The sequence below is a fragment of the Lampris incognitus genome, chromosome 10 (genome assembly GCF_029633865.1).
Source record: "Lampris incognitus isolate fLamInc1 chromosome 10, fLamInc1.hap2, whole genome shotgun sequence".
Classification (NCBI taxonomy): domain Eukaryota; kingdom Metazoa; phylum Chordata; class Actinopteri; order Lampriformes; family Lampridae; genus Lampris; species Lampris incognitus.
In genome coordinates this window covers 57,383,860-57,405,753 of record NC_079220.1, presented here as the reverse complement: position 1 = coordinate 57,405,753, position 21,894 = coordinate 57,383,860, and the positions used below count along the sequence as shown (strand labels likewise).

Genomic DNA, 21,894 nt, shown 5'->3' with positions numbered 1-21,894 from the left:
GGATGACGATGGCACAAAATAAAATGCACAAAACAAAACAAGAGTTTGACTTTCATTGTATACACAGTGTCTCTTGGTACACACAATATCAACACAACCTCAGATGAGAAACTCACTCTAAATGTTGAGCATCAAAGCCAATGAATGTTCAAACACAAACAGTTCAGGTGGTTTGTTAACACAGGCTAGTAATGAGTGATAACGGAACTGACCCAAATACCAGTCTGATGGGTCCTGGGCACACGAGACGAGCCGCTGGATAGACGCCTGTAGGGCAGGGCAAACCACGTGACGTGCCTGTAGTCTACGTGACTCCCTGTGGACGTTAGATGGCGCCACCAGCGATGCAACGCGTCCAATGTTCACACCGCTGTTGAAATAACGTTCACTCAGGCAGCAAATCTCCCGCCACACAACCAGACAACACGACTGTCCTCCGAGTCCTCTTCTCAGCACCCCACACCTCATCCGGACACACTGAGAGCTAACGAGCCACTGCGACCCGGGAGCTAGCTAGCTCCACCGACACATAGGCTAACGTTAGCACTGTAGGCTAATCCAGTGCGGTGCTAAACTAGCGCTGGAGAGAGTCCATCACTAAACACTAATGTCTACTAGTAACGTGTCCACAATCCTCTTCGTCCCTCATGCGCACTACAACAATGGCAGACGTTGCTCTCAAACTCACGGCACCGACGTCCCAGTCCTCAGTCCAGGACCGGGTCAAACACTCCACGGCTAGTCGGGGGGGATTCATGCTAGCTGGCGGTCACTCGCAGCCTCCAGGCAGGGCGCCTTCTCCGACGCACCCCGGGAAACACGGATTCGCCCCAAAGGATTCTGGGAGACGGCAACACGTGCAGTACGTGTCTCTCTCTTCTATTTGTTCAGCGACCCGCGCACCGCCTCTCTTCTTCTCCCCCCCCCGGCGTGTTAGAGAACCTCACTCTGATTGGCCACAACGGAGGAGGCTTGCCGGATACTAACCCAATCACATACGACTATACTCAGAGTAGTCGCGTACCCTACACAGGCAAGGTCACAAGCAGCTGGTCGGGAGCAGTGGGGGTCAGGCGTCTTCCTCAGGGACACCGCCACAATTCTTCCCAGGAGGTGCCGAGGATTGAACCAGCAACCCTCCGTTCACCAGACCACCTGCTCTGCCTCCTGAGCAGTTGCCGTCCAATCTTCTTCTTCTTCTTTTGTGCCCTCCCCCCCTTTTTCCTCCCCAGTGTATTCGACCAACTGCCCCACTCTTCCGAGCCGTCCTGGTCTCTGCTCCACCCCCTCTGCTGACCCGGGGAGGGCTGCAGACTACCACATGCCTCCTCCCATACACGTGGTTTCTCCAGGGGGATATAGCACGTGGGAGGATCACGCTATCCTCCCCAGTTCCCCCCCCCGAACAGGTGCCTCGACCGACCAGAGGGGGCGCTAGTGCAGCGACCAGGAAACATACCCGCATCCGGCTTTCCACCCGCAGACACGGCCAATTGTGTCTGTAGGGACGCCCGACCAGGCCGGAGGTAACAGGGGGATTCGAACCGGTGATCCCCGTGTTGGTAGGCAACGGAATAGACCGCCGCGCCACCCAGGACGCCCCCTGCCGCCCAATCTTGAAAGAACAAGCGTGGGTGGAGCTGAGGCAAAAGAAGAGAGGCTGAGAAGGAGGATCAGTAAAGAGTTTATTCGACACTACAAGTTACAGAGACAGCAAGAGGCCAAGGGCTGAACAGCAGCACACATCAATGCTATGCATCCATTCCGTGACACACGAGACAACATATTCCTTTTTGTTTCTATACACTCTGAAACAGTCTATGGTGTTGCCATGAATACAACGGTTATAAGTCCATTGTAGTGTCCAAAATAAGAAGAGACATGTTTTCTTGAACGCACTACGAAGCCCTTCAGTGCAGATCTGAACCTACTACCCGAGTGATGCTGTGATGAGGCGGTACATTGCTGAAGCGACTGGGGAACAGTCGGTGTATTCAAGGCACTGGAATAGACTCAGAATTACGCTTTCTTTCATCCATTTGCGGGTGAGGTAGTGAATTCACTATACAGTGAGGTAAATCTGGGATACGTATGTATTTAATATTGGCTTTCTCCTATGATTTCATACAAATAGATAATCAGAGACGCGCTCCAAGAGATCTAGAAACATTTTCTGGGGGTTCACTACTACAAACCCTGCTCACATTGTATATATATATATATATATATATATATATATATATATATATATATATATATATATATTTGTGCAGATAAGCTTAGCAGACACAAGCATAAGGGTACTGCCCTGGGGAAGGGAAAAGAAGAAAAAAAAGAAACACAACACTAATTGATACCATATTGTGTTAGGAAAATATTCATTTTACATCGCATCCAACTTTGGATTGCATCAATAACATCGAACAAACTCTGAGCCAGGATCAGCAAACTGAGGCAGGATCAGCAAACTCTGAGCCAGGATCAGCAAACTGAGCCAGGATCAGCAAACGCTTGCACGCCACACAACATTACAACCGACCACGTGTGGGAGATGTGTCACTGCGGAGCCTTATGTTGTGTTCACACCGAAAGCAAAGCAATTTTCTTCGCGCGACGAGATTACATATAAAGTCAACGATGCCAAGACGCGTATTGGCGCAGTTGAAACCCCCCCCCCCCCAACTGTACTTGGCCAATTACCCTACTCTTCACATCCGGCTTCCCACCCGCAGACACGGCCAACTGTGTCTGTAGAGACGCCCGACCAAGCCGGAGGTAAAACAGGGATTCGAACCAGCGATCCCCATGTTCGTTGGCAACGGAATAGACCGCCACGCCACCCGGACGCCCATCTTGACTCCAACTGCAAGTGGAGTTCTTGCGTGTGATGATTAGAAATTCACTCCGGCGTTCACCTATTAAGGAGTATTCAATTGCAGCCTCACCTCTGGATGTAACTACATTTTAAGTTGCCCCATCTGTTGACTTAACTGCACCCCGGCCCCTCCACGAACGAGGACAGGTGGAAAGGAGGCCTCTGCAGCGGCTGGGCAGTGTTGGTCGGGATGCCCGGGCAGCCGGGTGCTGCTAAAACAAACCACGGGTCCCTGCAAAACTACCACATCCTAGCTAGCATATAGAGAATATCAAAATACCAGGATATTGGTTTGTCTTTAAGCAATATAGATGTATTCTTTAATGATACTCCGAATCTGTTGTGCCTTTAAAATACACAGTTATGTATAGGAAAAACACTTTACAAAAGAACAGCTTATAGAATAGCGTTATATAAACATCTATCATAACCAATATATCATATCTCTGCTCTGAATGGTTTGGTCTGTCGTAAACAAATTGATTGGGTTAATGAACCACAGTATTGGACAACACCATCCAACCTTTATCCCCCGTCAACATCTTTTACATTCATACAGCCATCTCAAAAGAAAGCACACATCTCGCTACAAATAGAGACTGCAGATATCTGTATCGATTTCTAAAAGAAACACACACGTTAGCCATGCTAAGAGAAGGGCAGGAGAAAAACAACAACAGAAAACAACAACATGGTCAACAGCTTTGCCAGATGACTTGCAAACGGTTTAGTTTTAACGTGTTCTCTGGAAAAAAAAACCCAAAACAAACAAATATCATGCTGGAATCTGATTTAAACATGGAGGGTGATAAAAGATAAACAATACCGATGTCAAGAGTAGTATTAATAATAACAATTATAGCAATTTATATTAAAAAAAAGAAAGAGAGATAAACATCAGGCAGAGTAGATTTGAGTGAGCAAGTGGAAAAATTGCACCAGGTCAGATTGTGGGAAACGCATTAGTGCAGAGAGAGAGACAGCGAGAGAGAGAGAGAGAGAGCGAGAGAGAGAGACAGAGAGACAGAGAGAGAGAGGGAGAGAACAGCAGTGAAAGCAGGAGGGGAACATGGCCGCCATATTGGGTGCCTACATGGCCTCGCATCAAGACCGGCAGAGGTCCGCCGACCAGGGTGCGAAGGGGTAGTTGAGAGTTGCTTCCTTTCAGTAGTTATTGCTTATCGTCAGGGTACTGGTCCAGGAAACGTTGGCTTTCCATGGCAATACAATTCTGCCTTGCCATTCTGCGTTCAGAGAGGAACGGTTGATTAAGTGCTAATATGGAGATGCTAATATGGAGCTGCCAGGGAAGAGGAAAGAGGAAGGCTGAAGAGGTATGGATGTGGTGAGAGAGGGCATCCCAGATAGCAAAGGATCTTTGGCCCACATATGGCCCACATCTGCAGTTCTCCTACGGCCCACATTTGGCCTGAATGACGGCGTTGACTCAGGGTGAGTGTGGCTGCCTCAACTCAGCCACATTTTGGCCACATCTGGCCAACACAGTATGTGCTGTATCCCAAGTCAAGCCCGGTTCATTACATTTGGGCCACGTCTGGCCCACACAAGACTTGCCAGTGCCGTAACTGAGCCCTAAGTACCAAAAGTGCCCCAGATTAGGCCCAAATGTGTCTGCTATCTGGGATGCAGGTGGCTGGTGTGACAGAGGAAGATGCAGAGGGCAGGAAGAGATGGAAACGGATGATCCGCGGTGGCGCCCCCTAACGGGAGCAGCAAAAAATAGTAGTAGTAGTAATAGGAGTAGTAGTAGTAGCATGGCGATGCTAGGTATGAAGCTAGAGGCCTGCGCTGATCATGTCCCTCGTCTTTTAGCACTACGTTTGTGGGGAAATGGAGCCACGGAGTAACAATTAAAATACAACATGAACGTCGCCGATTTTAAAAATTGTCAAAAGAAGAAGATGCAGCATACCTCTGTTGAGAAGAAAGGCGAGAGTACAAATCACGGGACAGAGAGAATCTTCACATGTGGGACGCTTAGAGTAAAGAGGAAGCGGAGTGAAGAGTCAAGATGGTGGCGCAGCGCTGGATGAACACACAGGAGGGAATGGTGGGAACACAAATAGTACAATTACAGTTCTCAGTCCTCGTCATACGTATAAAAGGGATACGAAAGTCAGTGACGAACAGCATGGCATCGTCTGCAACTTGAACCGATGAAGGAAAAAGGGGCGGCTGGGCAGGAACTCAGCTGATAGGTTGGCTCATTAAAACTCCTCATTTATAGGTGAGGGCAATGCATGTATATATACGTGTGTGTGTGTGTGTGTGTGTTGGGGAGGGGTTGAGTATCCGTGTGTATGTGTCGACTGACGTTTACAGGTTAACGTACTGATGGACAGACACTCATGATAAAATTGTGATGTGATGATGACTGTTGTAATACCAGAATCATACAGGATGCTGCTGGAGAAACAGAGTGAGGGAGAGCGAGAGATGGTGATGGGGGCATGGTTGGAGGTAGGGGTGGGGGGGTCATTGCCACCAAAAGAGACACATTGTCCTTCAAACTCATGGTAGAGCCGGGTAGGTGGGATTAAAAGGGGGGGGTTCTGCAGGGACGTCTCCGTGGAGAGGAGGGGGCTCACAAGGGCCCGTGCCGGGCCTCGTATTTAGCCAAAACGTTCTTGCAGCGGCCCAGCTCCTTCCTCAAGTCTGCTACCTCCAGGCGAAGCGCGCAGTTCTCCTTCTCCAGAAACCCGGCCCGGATGGCGATCTGGTTTTCCTTCAGCCGCCGAGCATCTCGTGACCTCTTGGCCGCCACATTGTTCTTTCTGCGCCGGGCCCAGTACTTGTCATCCTGCACCATAACCAGGCAGAACCAAAACATGGGTTAGGACCTGTGTTCAAGTCTGTTGGTTCCCTCTGACTTTTCTTCTGTACTACTAAATAACACTAATTATCAATGTACTACTAAATAATACTCTTAAGATCACTGTACTACTAAATAATACTCTTATGATCACTGTACTACTAAATAATACTCTTATGATCACTGTACTACTAAATAATACTCTTATTATCAATGTACTACTAAATAATACTGTTATGATCACTGTACTACTAAATAATACTGTTATGATCACTGTACTACTAAATAATACTCTTATTATCACTGTACTACTAAATAATACTGTTATGATCACTGTACTACTAAATAATACTCTTATTATCACTGTAATACTAAATAATACTCTTATGATCACTGTACTACTAAATAATACTCTTATGATCACTGTACCACAAAATAATACTCTTATGATCACTGTACTACTGATCTTGGTGTACTGCAGCACTGTAGCCTGCTCCCTGCACCGTGGCCTCGGCAAATTTTGCAAACATTTTTGCTGTCAAAAGATTTTATTTGCTCGTTATTTTTTGTAAGAGGGATTCATTTATATTTTTCTGGCTTGGATAAATTTTTTTAAAAACTGTTATTGAATCTTTTTCTTTTTTTTTCTCTCCCTTCTGCTCCCAAATTGTATCCGGCCAATTACCCCACTCTTCCGAGCCGTCCCGGTCTCTGCTCCGAACCCTCTGCTGATCCGGGCAGGGCTGCAGACTACCACATGCCTCCTCCCATACATGTGGAGTCACCAGCCGCTTCTTTTCACCTGACAGTGAGGAGTTTCACCAGGGGGACGTAGCACGTGGGAGGATCACACTATTCCCCCCAGTCCCCCCCCGAACAGGTGCCCCGACCGACCAGAGGAGGCGCTAGTGTAGCGACCAGGACGCATACCCACATCCGGCTCCCCACCTGGACACGGCCAATTGTGTCTGTAGGGACGCCCGACCAAGCCGGAGGTAACACGGGGATTCGAACCGGCGATCCCCGTGGTTGGTAGGCAACAGAATAGACCGCTATGCTATCCGGACGCCCCCTGTTATCAAATCTTTAGTGTCACTTTTTTATTTAATTTATCTTCACACTGAGCTTAAGTCTGGTGCACAAATGATCAAGTGATCAAGTGCAAAACGTGAAACAGGACAAACATTTTGGTTATCAAACCACCGTCAGTGTCCTGAACAAATGCTGGCTTCTCTTGGGTATTTCCTGCCCTGCACCGCACTGCTGCCCCTGGCTGGATGAGGACACTGGTGACGGTTTGACAACTGAAACATCTATCCAACCTTCCTTTTTGCACTGGGATATTTTTGCATGAGGCCACAGCGTCACGTTAAAAAGAAATCAGATAAACATTTCCGACTTTGCCTCTGTGTGTTGTCTACATGCGTGTTGTCTACATGCGTATTCACCTGTGTGTGGCTCTTTTATATCCTTTCAAATTGCTATTCAGACTATGAGGAAATGGTAATCATATGAATGGCTTGATCAGTCAGAGTACCGTTTTTACTGCCTGCATGTTGGAGAATGTAATTGGGTTTGGCATCGAGCCAGCGGCCCTCTCCCAGATAGTATCCGGATGTGGGCCATTGCAGGCAGTGATGCAGCACTGATGGCCTTCTTCTGGCCCTGACAAACTGGATGTGAGCCTGAAGTGGCCCACATGTATAATAGCAAATATGGCCCAAATATGCCAAATCAAATGTGGGCCTTTTTTGGCAAAGCTGCAGTGCTCTGGGCAACATGTGATCTGGATGTGAGCCTGAAGTGGCCCGTGTGGTAAATGGTGAATATGGCCCAAATATCACAAAACAAATATGGGCCACCTTTGGCAAATATGTGGCACATGCAGCATCGCTATGGCAAACAGGAGCGGACTGCCCAAGTGCCATCATTCCACGCAGTATGTGGGCCGGATGAAGTGTCAGGTGTGGGACGGGTCCGGGCCACAGCAGTTTTGCTATCTGGGCTTACACTGTGTGCTTAAAACCACCTTGTGTTCCCTGGTGCAGAATGTGTCCTCCTTCTCTCCGACGTAACAATTAAAAACTGGAAGTTCTCATGTCTCTGCCAAAACAAGAGATCTTACCTAACACCGCCAACAAACGTGACAGTAAGTTGCATGGTAAGAATGACAACAGGAGGAGGAGGAGGTGTTTACCTTGAGGTCTTCAGGGATGAAAACCTTGCGCGCTTTCTTGATCATGGGCTGTGGTTTCAGCTCCTCCGCCGAGAATTTGCGTTTTCTTGGGTCAAAGATTTCCTGGCCGGGCACGCTGGATAGCGCCAGGTCAGCCGGGTCGGGCTCGTAACTCATCGGCACCTGAATGGACTCTGGGTCGATGGGGCTCGGGGTGTCTCGGGCTGAGGGCAGCGCTGACAGAAAAAAAAAATTACAAATTACAAACTTATCACCAGCGAGTTCCCAAATTTGGGCATCTTTTTTTAGACATTTCCAAGCTTGTTTCCAACTTTTGTAATCTGCTGGAATGAACTGGATGTACACAGCAGCATGAATCACAGCCCAGACAGCATGCGGATGTGGGCCATTGCAGGCAGTGATGCAGCACTGATGGCCTTCTTCTGGCCCTGACAAACTGGATGTGAGCCTGAAGTGGCCCACATGTATAATAGCAAATGTGGCCCAAATATGCCAAATCAAATGTGGGCCTTTTTTGGCAAAGCTGCGTTGCTCTGAGCAACATGTGATCTGGATGTGACCCTGAAGTGGTCCGTGTGGTAAATGGTGAATATGGTCCAAATATCACAAAACAGATATGGGCCACCTTTGGCAAATATGTGGCACATGCGGCATTGCTATGGCTTGGTTCTGGCCCAAATCTGGCAAACAGGAGCGGACCGCCCAAGTGCCATCATTCTACGCAGTATGTGGGCCGGATGAAGTGTCGGTGTGGGACGGGTCCAGGCCACAGCAGGTTTGCTATGTGGGAGTAACGACTTCATAGTAATTAGTAGTAAATAAGGGACACAGGAAACAGCATTTGTATCACCACAAACTTCTGCCATTTGATGTATAGCTGAATTAAAACTGCACAGTCAGGTGGGATTTGTGTGTGTGTGGGGGGGGGGTTAAATTGAGTGACAGCCAATCATGGGTGAGTATTTTTAGAAAAATGTGGATATTGGTATGCTATTGGCTAGTTTCAACTGGATAATAAATGAATGACGATCACGGGTCTCGTCTCAATCTCGCTCCCGTTCACTCATTAGGTTTTTGTTAACGTACATCTTCAAGTGCAGGAAGACAAAAAAAAAATTATTCTTATAAACACGAATATAAAACAATTTCCTTTCAGTGAAACATTTGTTCAACACTGTTTTGGATCGGTTCAACACCAAATGTGACGCTGATAAACGAGGTGACAAGAATGAAAACACACTTTTGATTTCATGGGAGCTGTGTGGCGGGAGTAGTCTTACTAACCATCTGATGTACGCTGATGACTTAGTCCTCCTGTCTCCTCGTAGTGCTGGCCTACAGCACCGCTCAGGGTCTGCTCAAGTTATGGTGTGCAGCATGACATCACATTTAACTCTGAAAAGAGTGTTGTCATGACTGCTAAAACCAAGGAGGATCAGAAGCAACATGGTCCTCCATTCTTCTTGGCAGACCAAGCAGTAGATGTGGTGAACACAGTAGAACGTCTGGCTCACACGATCAGGAATGATCTATGTGATGACGATGATGTGCAGCGCCAGTGTTGCAGACTTTATGCACAAACCAATATGGTGGCACGCAAACATCATGTGTGTACAGATGATGTTAAAACTGCTCTTTTTAGGGCCTACCGTACTCCACTCTATACAGCCCACCTGTGGTGCGACTATATAGCAAAGCAACAATGAAAACGCTGCAGGTAGCATATAATGATGCATCCAGAGTCTTGCTCAAGCTTCCAAGATGGACAAGTGCAAGTCACATGTGTGTGATTAGTAATGTTCCCACTTTTCATGCTGTGCTGAGGAATTTTATATGTGTCGATTAATTGACTCCAATAATGTAATTATAATGCTGTTAACTGAGCCTGCACAAAGAGACACAAGCTACTCCTCTTGTTTCTGGAAACACTGGAACAAATGTCTGTCTAGGTCTTAATCATTGTGGACTTGTGAACTGCTGTTAGCTGTATTTTTGTGTTGTTGTCCGATGTGTCTGAATAAAGTAAGATTTGATTGCTTGATTGATTGTCAGCAGAAGTCAGCATGGCTGCACTTCCACAACACCGGAAGTGCTTCTTCCAGCTAAAATGACAGGAAAACATACAGGAATAACACCGTTACAGTGACACCTGCCACTTCAGTGGAAAGTGGACGGCTGAAGGCGTCACGGAGCAGCACGTGTTTTCCCCGTACTGCCCCACTGCCGGGCAGCAGGGTCCAGGGGGGCAGGGGCCAAGCACGGAGAGGAGAAAAAGGAGTGAGGGGCCCTTTGAGGGGGAGCTGACGTGATTTCCTTAGAAGTCTCCGTTTCTTTTCTCTTTGCCTGCGCTTGTTTTGTTTGTTTGTTGTGTTTTGTTTTTGTGGGGCTGATCCTTGAGAGGGAATGTCGGTTCTCATCATCTGATCATGCTATAAAACATGATGCGAGCAACTCTTGATGACAGCTATGAGCTGTGGGAGCCTTTCCAGGATGGTAAACAACATTTAACAAGGCTGGGCTGCGTCAGAAGGGCACGTGTAGTTACACGGTCCAACCACCAGGTGGTGATGTCACACAGCCGCTAAAAATAAACGTACAAAAAAGCCCCCCAACACCCTGGTAAAAACTGATTTCAGACAACCAGGTTTCATGTTTGAACTGAATGAAGGCACATCAGAAAGATTCATCCTGTGCCTTTACAGCCTCTGCTGTGCAAGGTTTGTCCCACTGGTTTGAGTTTTATATAGCTTAGGTCTGTGGAGGAAACCGGAGCACCCGGAGGAAACCCACGCAGACACGGGGAGAACATGCAAACTCCACACAGAGGACGACCCGGGATGACCCCGAAGGTTGGACCACCCCGGGGCTCGAACCATGGACCTCCTTGCAGTGAGGTGACCACGCTAACCACTGCGCCACCGTGGGTCAGGTGAATTGGCATTACTCTGTGTGTGTGTGTGTGTGTGTGTGTGTGTGTGTGTGTGTGTGTGTGTGTGTGTGTGTGTGTGTGTGTGTGTGTGTGTGTGTGTGTGTGATGGTCTGGCAGCCTGTCCAGGGTGTCTCCCCCATGTTGCCCAGTGACTGCTGGGAAAGCCTCCAGCATCCCCGTGAGCCCGAGAGCAGGGGTAGCAGTTCGGATAATGGATGGATAGATGGAAGGATGGGTGGATGGATGGAAGGATGGGTGGATGGATAGATGGAAGGATGGGTGGATGGATAGATGGAAGGATGGGTGGATGGATGGCTTAGGTCGACAGTGGACGATGATTTGACTCCCTGTGAGTTAATTTTCCGTCCTTACAATGGCGTTATGACCGAGTGGTTCGTGACATAAGTGGCGATGCGTTTGTGGTGCAGACAAGTGGAACAGCTGTTTTCAACACTCGCTCTTTAACTAAACACCTGACAAGCAACGCAGCACCCGGGCCACTACGAAAATACAGCAGAAACAACACAAAACAAGACAAGGCTCAACAAACCGCTACGCATGTTGTCCATGTGCTGTCAGCACAAACGCTGTGACCCAGATTTTTCAGTACAAGCTTGCCATGACTGCCGGTCAACACCGCTGACCTTTGACCTGATGGAGCAGCGTCGGGCCAAAGCTGCTTTTGGCTCTTGTTGTGATGTGAGGTAAACGTCAGACGGCGGCCCAAACACCAGCAGACCGCAAGTGTTGCCGAGGTAACTGACAGGGCCCGTTAGTGCAGCCGCGGCGACAGAAACACACGCCGGTGCGTTGGTTCGTGGTCGCGGGTTGGCGCGAGGTGTTTCCTGTCCGTGCTGGAAACAGAAACGATCTGAGAGACACTCGGACAGGAGGCAAATGCCAACAAAAAGTGCAAATCGTAGCTTTCTAGCAGGAAGTGGATGCCTTCTTATGGGTGTTTAAATAAAGACTTCCTCGTGGCTTCGTTTCACCTGTTTGCACCTCACGAAGGGGCCGTTTTGTGGGATTTACCTGCTTTTCATATCCCAGTGGTCTAAAATTAAACTGCAGTAATACACGGGCTCACCAGCCAGTCGTAAAATACTCGTGGGTACTGCAAGAGACAGAAAGCGGCTTAATAATTTAAATTAGACACCGTCTTAAGACGACGTGTCGGGTTTAAACGAGCCGTCCGCACAACGAGCAGATGAGCCGAACCGTTCCTCCGGAAATAGCTCCACTCGCCTAATCACCTTACAGTTCCATCTTGAACTCCTCATTAAGGCACTAAAAATACAGCGACACGCTGCACCGCCGATGGTCACAGGGTCCGAGCGGTGACCCGAGACTGAGCGACAACCAGCTCCCTGACCCGCGGCGGCCTCCGCCTCGCCGCAGCTCATTTAGAGCAGTAAAGGAAGTAGTTGTCAAACGTGGGCTCGATGACTGCAAAATCGTTCCACCGCCCGGCAGGAAGTCCAAATTTAACAAGCCCAACACGGTAGCAAGGAAGCCACCCACGAATGGCCGAGCTGGCTGGGACCGTGCACAAACCCAGATAAACAGGACCCTGATACGCAAACCGAAATTCTGTTGAAAACCGTGTGCCAAACGTGGCACTGTCGGTGAAATTCACTTTACACTCAATGCCGCCATCATCATCATCATCATCATCATCATCATTATCATCAGTTCCGTAACCTATGGAGGTCACAGGAGCACAGCTGATGCCTCAACAGGGTTGAGTCATCACTGTGTGTCAGTAGGGGGCAGTACCTGGTGGTCCCCATCTCCTCTCCAGGTATGGATGGCCGCTGGTTCACAGAGGAACTCATCTGCCCTTTGACAGGTTTTGATTTTAGTCCTGCTGGGTGTCCACGTACCCTCCTCACAACAACCCAAGGGGGGAAGTGGGGGGGCCGGTTTAGTCGCTGACGACCCGGCGGTTGCGGTTTAACGTCGTACCCCGGACGCACACTCAGTATGACATTTGCATTTGTCCAGATGACTAATCCAGTGGGTTTTGCATCAGTGGATTTGGATTTGTGTCGGAGGCGGTCCGGATTTAAATATCACAGCGATAACGGGATTCAGGTTTGGGATCGGTTGTTGACATTGTGGAAGATCACAAAGAAAGCTGCAGAACTCTGACCCGGGTGTGACCCTGGAAACAAAAAAAAAAAAAGGTTTGTTGTTCCTCCTCTCACTGGACACTTCTGGAGAGCTAAAATAAAATAAAGGGATTTTCTCTATAAGTGGCATTAAGTAACCCAGGACCGTTCAAAGAGGTTTCTGTATTTGCAGAATGTCTCACTTGTTCGCTTATCTTGGGCCCATGAAGTTAATCGCTGCAAAATCAGGAGGCTTGCAGAAACGGCGTACTTAGTTAAATCCTAAAATATCAGTACGCCAGACTCGAATCACAGCCTGCAGGATTCCCATAAGCATCACACTGTTTTGTCAGATGCTGACATGGTACATGAGCCAAGAGGGCTTCGTTACACAAAACTGTTTGGGCAGAACATACCGATCCTGCCCACGAGGCCACACCGCGACACATGAAAATGCCAAGAGAGGACTCTTTTTGTTGATAAGGAAGTGACCGTGACCCTCATTCAGGAAACACAAGTGTTATACGTACAGAACAGCCTAAAAACATGTGAGAGTAGGCAAACGTTAACGAGAGCAACACTGACAAGTCCGTTTACGGAGCGTGCTCCGACGCCGCTGTGTGCTCATCCAAACACGTTGGATCATTTCAACGGGTTTGCTCAGAACCGCTGCAGCGCCGTCCCACGAGACGGAGCTGTCGTGTGCTTCATGCTCACATCTCTGCACTTTGCTTATGCATCTTTTTTCAAATCTACCCCCCCCCTTTCCTCCCCAGTTGTACTTGGCCAATGACCCCACTCTTCCGAGCCGTGCCGGTCTCTGCTCCACCCCCTCTGCTGATCCGGGGAGGGCCGCAGACTACCACACGCCTCCTCCCATACAAGTGGAGTCACCAGCCGCTTCTTTTCACCTGACAGTGAGGAGTTTCACCAGGGGGACGTAGCACGTGGGAGGATCACGCTATTCCGCCCAATTCCCCCTCCCCCCCCAAACAGGCGCCCCCACCAACCAGAGGAGGTGCTAGTGCAGCAACCAGGACACATACCCACATCCAGCTTCCCACCCGCATACATGGCCAATTTTGTCCGTAGGGACGCCCCGACCAAGCCGGAGGCAATGTGGGGATTCGAACCGGCGATCCCCATGTTGGTAGGCAACGAAATCGACCGTGACGCCACCCGGACGCCCCTTGTTTATGCATTTTCTAAACTAACTAAACTTCCTTTGTGTTCAAGTGCATCACACAGAACACACCCTTTGACCTCATCCTCACCTACATCCAACTTCCCCTTTGGCCCCTGCCAACATTAGGACGGCCCCTAACACCCTTCAGCGCCCGTAGTCCGTTTGCCCGAGTCGCTGGATAACCTATCCGCTGTGGTAACAAAGCTCCCGGCGCCCCGCTGTGTCGGTTGCGAGCGGAGCGCTGGGTAGGGACGCTGGATGTTGTGGACGGTGTCTGTGGCCGCTCGACTAGGCCAGACTAGCTGGAACAATACTGCGCCCACGTGATCCCAGCACACCCAAGGCCATGTGATCTCAGCAAGGTACAGGCTGTGCCTCAGCCGAGTCTCCAAATCCAGGCTCTGGCAGAACAAGAGCGGAGGGAGGGAGGGCCAGGACGAGTCAATGGGGAACAGAGAGTGTTAAAGGGAGAGTGATTGAGGGAGGGAGGGAGGGAGGGGCCGGAGAGGCTCATGCCGTGACAAGCTCCTGTTTACAGCACAGAGCGCTGCACACGGCACCCACATGTGTCCGTCACATGGCCCAGAAGCCTCCGCTGTTTTCACGTGAGAGGTAATGTGGAGAAAAAAAACACGGGGGGGGGGGACCTTACAGAACACACACACACACACACACACCAGCGCTCATGCATGCACACATGCATGCACACATGCACACGTCCACACACGCAGACAAACACCCACAGACTAAAACACAGCTCGCACACACTAGCACCTCCTGCACCTCCTGCGCCTCGGGGTGGTTCTCCGGCTCCACCTGTACCCGCCACAGGACGGATGACAGACTGAGCTTTACGGGTCGAGGCGACTCCACATCTTAGCTTTGTCGTCTTTCCTGAACGTAAAACAAGGGGCAAGACAGCGGGAGGGAATCTGTTCTGCGGCCAGCAGCTGAACACCAAAGCGTGTAGCACTGATGCACGACGGATCACCAGACACGGCCAAAAACCTGGGCCTGCACCGACTACAGCAACACTGTCGTGCAGCAAATGCCCTCTACACAAGACTGTTTGAAATGAACGACAATAAAACTTCAATACAACTACAACAACTACCATAACATGTTGTAGATTTGGTGCTTGGAGTGGACTGTTCAGGACAGAAACACACAGACACTTCCGCCAAAGGCGGTGCCAAATCAAACGCTGCACAAAAAAACAACAACACACAAATGAATATTTACTAAAAACACAACAGCTGCGACGACACACCTTCGTAACAAGAGGACGCACACGTCTCGTTGGTTTAGCTTAGCAAAGTTTAACAATCTGGACGAGGGCATCCTTGGACTTGAACCTGTTCCTTACGACTCCAAAGTCCAGTAGCCAATCACAGCAGAGGTGTGTGTGTATGTGTGTCTATCAAACCCGTACTAAGCAGCTCTAAACAGCAAAGAAGAGTACAACCCTACACTGTCGGCTCCAAAATGTCAGTTTGAGCCCTCCCACAGGTGATACATTATGATATTGTAAGAAAGGTGATATATTGTGATACTGTAAGAAAGGTGATATATTGTGATACTGTAAGAAAGGTGATACATTGTGATACTGTAAGAAAGGTGATACATTGTGATACTATAAGGTGAAATAATGTGATACTGTAAGAGAGGTGATACATTATGATATTGTAAGAAAGGTGATATATTGTGATACTGTAAGAAAGGTGATATATTGTGATACTGTTAGAAAGGTGATATATTGTGATACTGTAAGAAAAGTGATATATTGTGATACTGTAAGAAAGGTGATATATTGTGATACTGTAAGAAAGGTGATATGCTGTGATACTGTAAGAAAGGTGATATATTGTGTTACTGTAAGAAAGGCGACATATTGTGATACTGTAAGAAAGGTGATATATTGTGGTTTCACTGGCCTGTGTTCTTTGAGCTTATGCTACTTCCTCTCTCAGTTTACGTTGTTGGGTTGGAGTGGAAGAGTCAAATGGCTGAAGATGGATTACAACACTGTTATCTAGCGGTCGTGGGGTTACACACAACTCAACATGTTTGTCACGAACTTTTACATGTAAACAATTTAAAATCGATACAGCGGTTTTGAGACTCGATACAGTATCACAAAAAATAATATGATGATACTCAAGTGTATTGATATTTTCTTACACCCCTGGTGTTACGAGGGGCAAGAGCGAGAAATAGTTAAATTTCGGCATCATTTAATACACCGGTAATGACCCCTCTTAGAGGACGGATGAGGCCCCTCTATCAACAGGGGTGACTCTCACCGCCATTATCTCCATATGTACCATGTAGACGCTACTCAGCATTTAATCTACAGCGACTCCCCCCCGCCGCCAGGAAGAGGTCCCTGGGGCGGACTCTTATCTCGTACTGGTCTTTGTGGCGAGTGCATCAACACGGGAGGACGCGAGTTTCGGAAACTTTCCGGAACCCTCCGTCTGTGGGGCACAACGGCGCTTTAATGTAATGGGAAACAGCTTGCAGAGAAGCGGCAGCGGCATCAGAGCCGCGCTCACAGACGCCGCCTGACGGGACACTGATTACAGGGCCACGCACACAGCTCGCCTTCGCTGTGCATCACACAGGCTCCCACAGCCCCTCCCCCCACTACTCCCCCGAGGCGGGCAATTAATATGTTCCTGAAAGGTGATAAGCTGTCATGTGCATGTACATGTGTGTGTGTCTGTGTGTGTGTGTGGCAGGTGAGCAAACAGCCCACTGGTGCAACAGTACAAACAATACAATATAGCCCCTGTGCATGTGTGTGTGTGTGTGTGTGTGTGTGTGTGTGTGTGTGTGTGTGTGTGTGTGTTCTCGTCAGGCTATATTTGTGAGGACCTGTTTGAGTTTTTAAGCATAACGGTGAGGACATTCTTTGCAAAGCGAGGGCATTTAGGCCAGTCACTCCTTCGAGGATCTGTTGTCGGATTAGGACTTGGGTTTAGTGGGTTTGGGGTTAGGGTTGGAATTGGGATTAGATTAGAGTTAGGAGTTAGGGTACGTGTTGAGGTTAGGCATGTAGTTCTGACGGTTAAGGTTAAGGGTTAGGGAATGAATGTAGTCGTGTGTGTGTGTGTGTGTGTGTGTGTAACAACAATGCTTGCATACTTGACTCATCTGTGTGCACTCTTACTTGTCATGCTGGGACTGTGGTGGCAGTTTTGGGGCACCGTGCCCGTGTGCACCGAGGTGGTGGCTCTGCTGCTGAGGTCAACAACAGAGGGTGTCGGGGGAGCAGGCGGCGGCGGCTGCTGCTGCTGCTGCAGAGGGGCCTGGGGCGTCTGGGGCGTCTGAGGCCTCTGGTCGCTCTGAGGTGGGTTTGCAGGGATGCCGTTCTCCGACAGGAACTCCTCCAGGTCCATGTACTCCAGCTGGAAGTTGTTGCCGTCGTAAGGCAAGGTCTTGTCCCACAGGGTCGGCCCGAGGAAGGCGGACTGCGGATGGCTGGCCGTGCTGCTCTCATCTTCCAACTTTTTCTCTTTCTCTTTGTCTTTTCCGAACCCTGCGAACGTTTACAGACAGTCACAACATGGTCTGCAGAGTGCAGGGTGCAGAGAGCAGGCAGCGACATGTGCAGCGTTTGTGTGATGAATGAAATTCGCTCAACACATTAAATGACATGACCAAAAATAAATAGCTGGGCTAAATGCTGAGTATGGACATCAGCGGCGCTCCTCTACCCTGGCGAGAACAGCGCCCTCTGTCGACAACTCTTGGAATACATTTATGGGGAGGGAGAAAAGAAGAAAAAAAAAACACGTCCAAGGCAGAGAGGGTGCAGAGGTTGCTCCGAGTAGAAACTCGGAGCAGTCGTGTCAGAAAAGCTGTCACTCAAACAAAACATGCAGCAAAGAATCCAGTGAAACCAAACACAACCTGCCCAGCAGCGAGGCGCGGAGGGGAGGGGGGGAGGAGGGAGGGGGGTTCTGGCTGACGGCTCTGAGTTCTTGTCTCTCAGCCCAGCGGGTTAAAGGGATCGGCGTGTTCTGTCAGCTAAGCTCAGCCCGCCAGGCTGAGCTACACACACACACACACACACACACACTTGTTGTTTGGCGTCTCACAAAAGCGAAGCAACGTGTGCGCAACACAGACCCCGTCCCTTCACGCGCAGACCCCGTCCCTTCACGCGCCCCCGAGCTGTCATACCGGCCACTTCCCACGCGACAGCCCGCAAATTAGAACAACTAAACATTAAGGACCAAACCCCCCCCCCCCAAACCCCGACATGCCCCCCGCAGGCAGGCGGGCAGGCGGGCTTTACCTTGGTCGTGGTGAAAGGGCAGCTTGAGCGGGTTCTCCAGGAGCGACTTCAGCACGCCGTGCGTCGGCGGCAGGAAAGTTGGGTTTATGGGGAGAGGTCTGGCCATTTTCTCCATCTCTCTCTCCGGGCTGACGGGACTTAATGGGCTTTCCAAGGCTGCGGGACCGAGTTGCTCCGGCGACAAATCCAACTGGCTTTGAGCGCTCTCCGACCCGTCCAGGAGAAACCGGCAGCGGCGTAAGACCAGCGCGGACCGGGAGAAACTGATGGCAGTGTAGACCAGCGCGGACCAGCTCTCGTCGACTGCTCACTGGCAGGAGGCGCAGGGAGGGCGGGGAACCGTCTGTACGGCGGAGCCTGTGCAGGACCTGACCCCCCCATGTGCCGAGGTGCGTGACGTCACATCGCGGAGCGGCTGCGGGGAGGGGGGAGATCTTATTCGTCACCGGGCACGTACACACAGACGCACACACAATACATACACACAAACGTGCATACGTCCCAATCAGGGCTACTGGCCATGTAGGCCTGCGCTACGTGGAACGTGACCCTGGTGTCGTGGCTCTCTCAGTGTACTTACCATAGAATAACAACACAACACAACACAACAACACAACAATCTTCACTTACATACACACAAGGACTGACTTGTACAGGTGAAATAAGAGGTGATAAAGTGCAGTGGTGCAGAGAATATACCAGACCTGCTGAAATAGATGTCAGCAGGTCATAACACATACATTCATACATACTTACATGCATGTATGTATGTATGTGTAACCTGCACGACAGGGGAATGGGCCTATGCTTGCGCAGGGACAGTTTCCAGTCTAATGTCTAAGTTCAGTGGAGATTGGTGTAGGTTTTTTTCTAGACCGGATTCTAGTACTCACCCCAAAGACAACACACACACTCGTGGGTATAGTTTACAATAAAAAAACCAATTTATTTCAACAGTTCAAAGTCAAGTTATTTCAATATCAATACTAAATTAGATGTGTTATATATATATATATATATATATATATATATATTTTACTCTATTATACTTTTTAAAAGTTCTTCCTAATATTCTATTTATTGTCTATATCTATCTATATTCTATTTTATACCCTTCTAATATATTACTCATGCAGCCATATTCTACACTAACAAATTAAAGAAAATAATCCAAAATAAAGTATGAGTGCACTCAAAGAAAATAATAAAGAAAAGAAAAGGGGGAATGATTCAGTCTTCCAATCTGTGCAAGGTGCAATGTCCAGATCCTACCACAATCACAGGGGCAAGTTAATGTAGAGGCGATGATGATGAATCCAAATCCAGGGCGATGATGGGGGCAATCCAAAGGGGGTATCCAAGGGTTCCAAAAGGGTGTAGCAAGGGGGGTTGTTCGGGGTACTAAAAAACCAGTCTGCACAAAATTGTACAGATTCCTTATTAATTGCAATCTCTATCAAACAATTACAAACAAAATAAAAATACCCAAATCTAGAGTCAATTCTCAGAATTAAATCATTTCCTACATATAACTAATATGCGGCTGAATGACAACAGCCTATTGCTGTAAGAACAGTTAAAAACAATGTCATCGCAGCCAGGCTGCGGCACTATCAACGTGAATTCACGTCTAGCTGGCTGCTATGGGTTCCATGCATGCCATGTAGCCCGAGTTGGCTCGGTGGCTAGTGGCGACTGGGGCTTACAGTTTTTTTTTTTAACAACAAGCATATTATTATATTAAAATGTCTAACATTCCTACATCAAATAAACCCTATGGACCGGGTGTCCTGACTGGTTTTAAAGCTCTGAATCATATGGGAACTGCTAAGGATCATAGATATACGTTTTAGCTGGGTTAGCTTAGCTTAGCAACCAATGGAAAATTGTCAGTCTTTAGATTTCAAGATTTTAAACTCTTATCTCACCAGGATTCCAGCAGCGTACAAAACACAAGAGAAAAGAGTCTTCCTTCTTCCTTCAACGGGAGATCATCTGTCTTTGGATAAAATCAAGATATCCTACGTAAATGGCTATGATTACATGGAACACAGAAAGCTGTTTACTTTTTAGCTTTGGCTAGCGGCTCACCAAGGAAGCTTCATGGGAGGGATCTTTTTTGTCGTAGTTCAAATGTCCTGTAGCTCAAATATCCGTAGTTCAAATATCAATAATTCAGGTATCCATAGTCAAAGTTGTCCGTATTTCTAAATATCCGTATTTCTCTTCTCTATTGTCGACGGTTGTTTGCATGGTTTAAACTCTGTAGCTCGTGTGCCTCCTAGAGGCTACTCGTGGAACTTACATACGTCACAGGGTACATGTAATCATGTGGGTTACATATGCATGCATACATACATACTACATACATACTGAAACCATCCGGAGTAGTTGCAGAGCTGAACCCCCTCAATGTATTTGACTATACTGAACAAGACATGTGACGGAAAATAATGTGACATATTCAAAACAATTATTTATTTTCACACACACGAAAATGCAGAAAAGGCGGGAGAAATATTAATTTTTCAAAAATTCAGACAGTACAGCACTACCTAATGTAAAGCTAACAACAAAAAAGCTGTTACCCCTGGCCCTGCTCCTGACCCTGCTCCTGGCCCCGGCCCTGCTCCTGACCCTGCTCCTGGCCCCGGCCCTGCTCCTGACCCTGGCCCCGGTCCCGGCCCCAGCCCTGCTCCTGGCCCCGGTGGCCCCGGTGGCCCCGGTCCTGGCCCTGCTGTCAGTGGTTCATGTGTTACTACTCCTCCAGACATACTGGAAGCTTGTTGTTCATTGATGCTTTCTATATTCTATTTGCACTGAATTAAAATAAAAAAGCGCTGTTTTTTATTTGTTGTTTTTTTTTTTTACTCAAGAACCTCTTTTTATTATTCACAAGCAATCCAACATAAAACAAAGTGGACATCCAGAGTGTTGGCATTATTAAAGCAGTGTGGCAGAGTAAAGAAAAAACCCCACAAACAATATCCAAACTGCGCGTTTTTAATATTTAGAATTTCTTCCACCACAACATGTAGTTCACCACAAGGGGCAGCGAGGTGGAAACACACATCGCTGACAACCAGGCTAAACTAGCTCAACACTCTGCAGCACCACAAATAACAACATTAATAAACTCACTCGGTCATCCATGTCATCAGTCATACACTCAGGTGTTCACTTTACTGCTCTCATATCCAGACACAGACACCAAACAAGATCCTGTCACCACACCTTGCCGTAGAGCAGTGGCGTTCCCGGCCATTCTGGTGCCCTAGGCGAGAGCCCCCCTCCTCCTCCCCCCTCAATAAAGCCATTTTCAGGGGAAATGACACTTCTTAATTTTACTATCCTAAACAGGAAATAAATAAAAATGCAACAGCAGTTGTGCAAAAAAGGTAAACAAAAAAGGAGACAACATGTTGTGGTCAGTTCAAAAATAAAAAAACAAACAAACATA

At 48.4% G+C, this 21,894-nt stretch overlaps 1 protein-coding gene across 1 annotated transcript; it reads right to left on the bottom strand.

Moving 5' to 3' along the window:
• Positions 1–3,166: 3,166 nt before the first annotated feature.
• On the bottom strand, positions 3,167–18,813 carry hlfa (HLF transcription factor, PAR bZIP family member a). The gene is made up of 4 exons (XM_056287381.1): positions 18,435–18,813; positions 17,304–17,672; positions 7,906–8,120; positions 3,167–5,696 (listed from the first exon to the last, which is right to left on the bottom strand). Exons 1-4 carry the CDS (start codon positions 18,547–18,549, stop codon positions 5,481–5,483), a joined length of 915 nt encoding a protein of 304 aa, XP_056143356.1. The 5' UTR covers positions 18,550–18,813; the 3' UTR covers positions 3,167–5,480.
• Between the last annotated feature and the right edge of the window lie 3,081 nt (positions 18,814–21,894).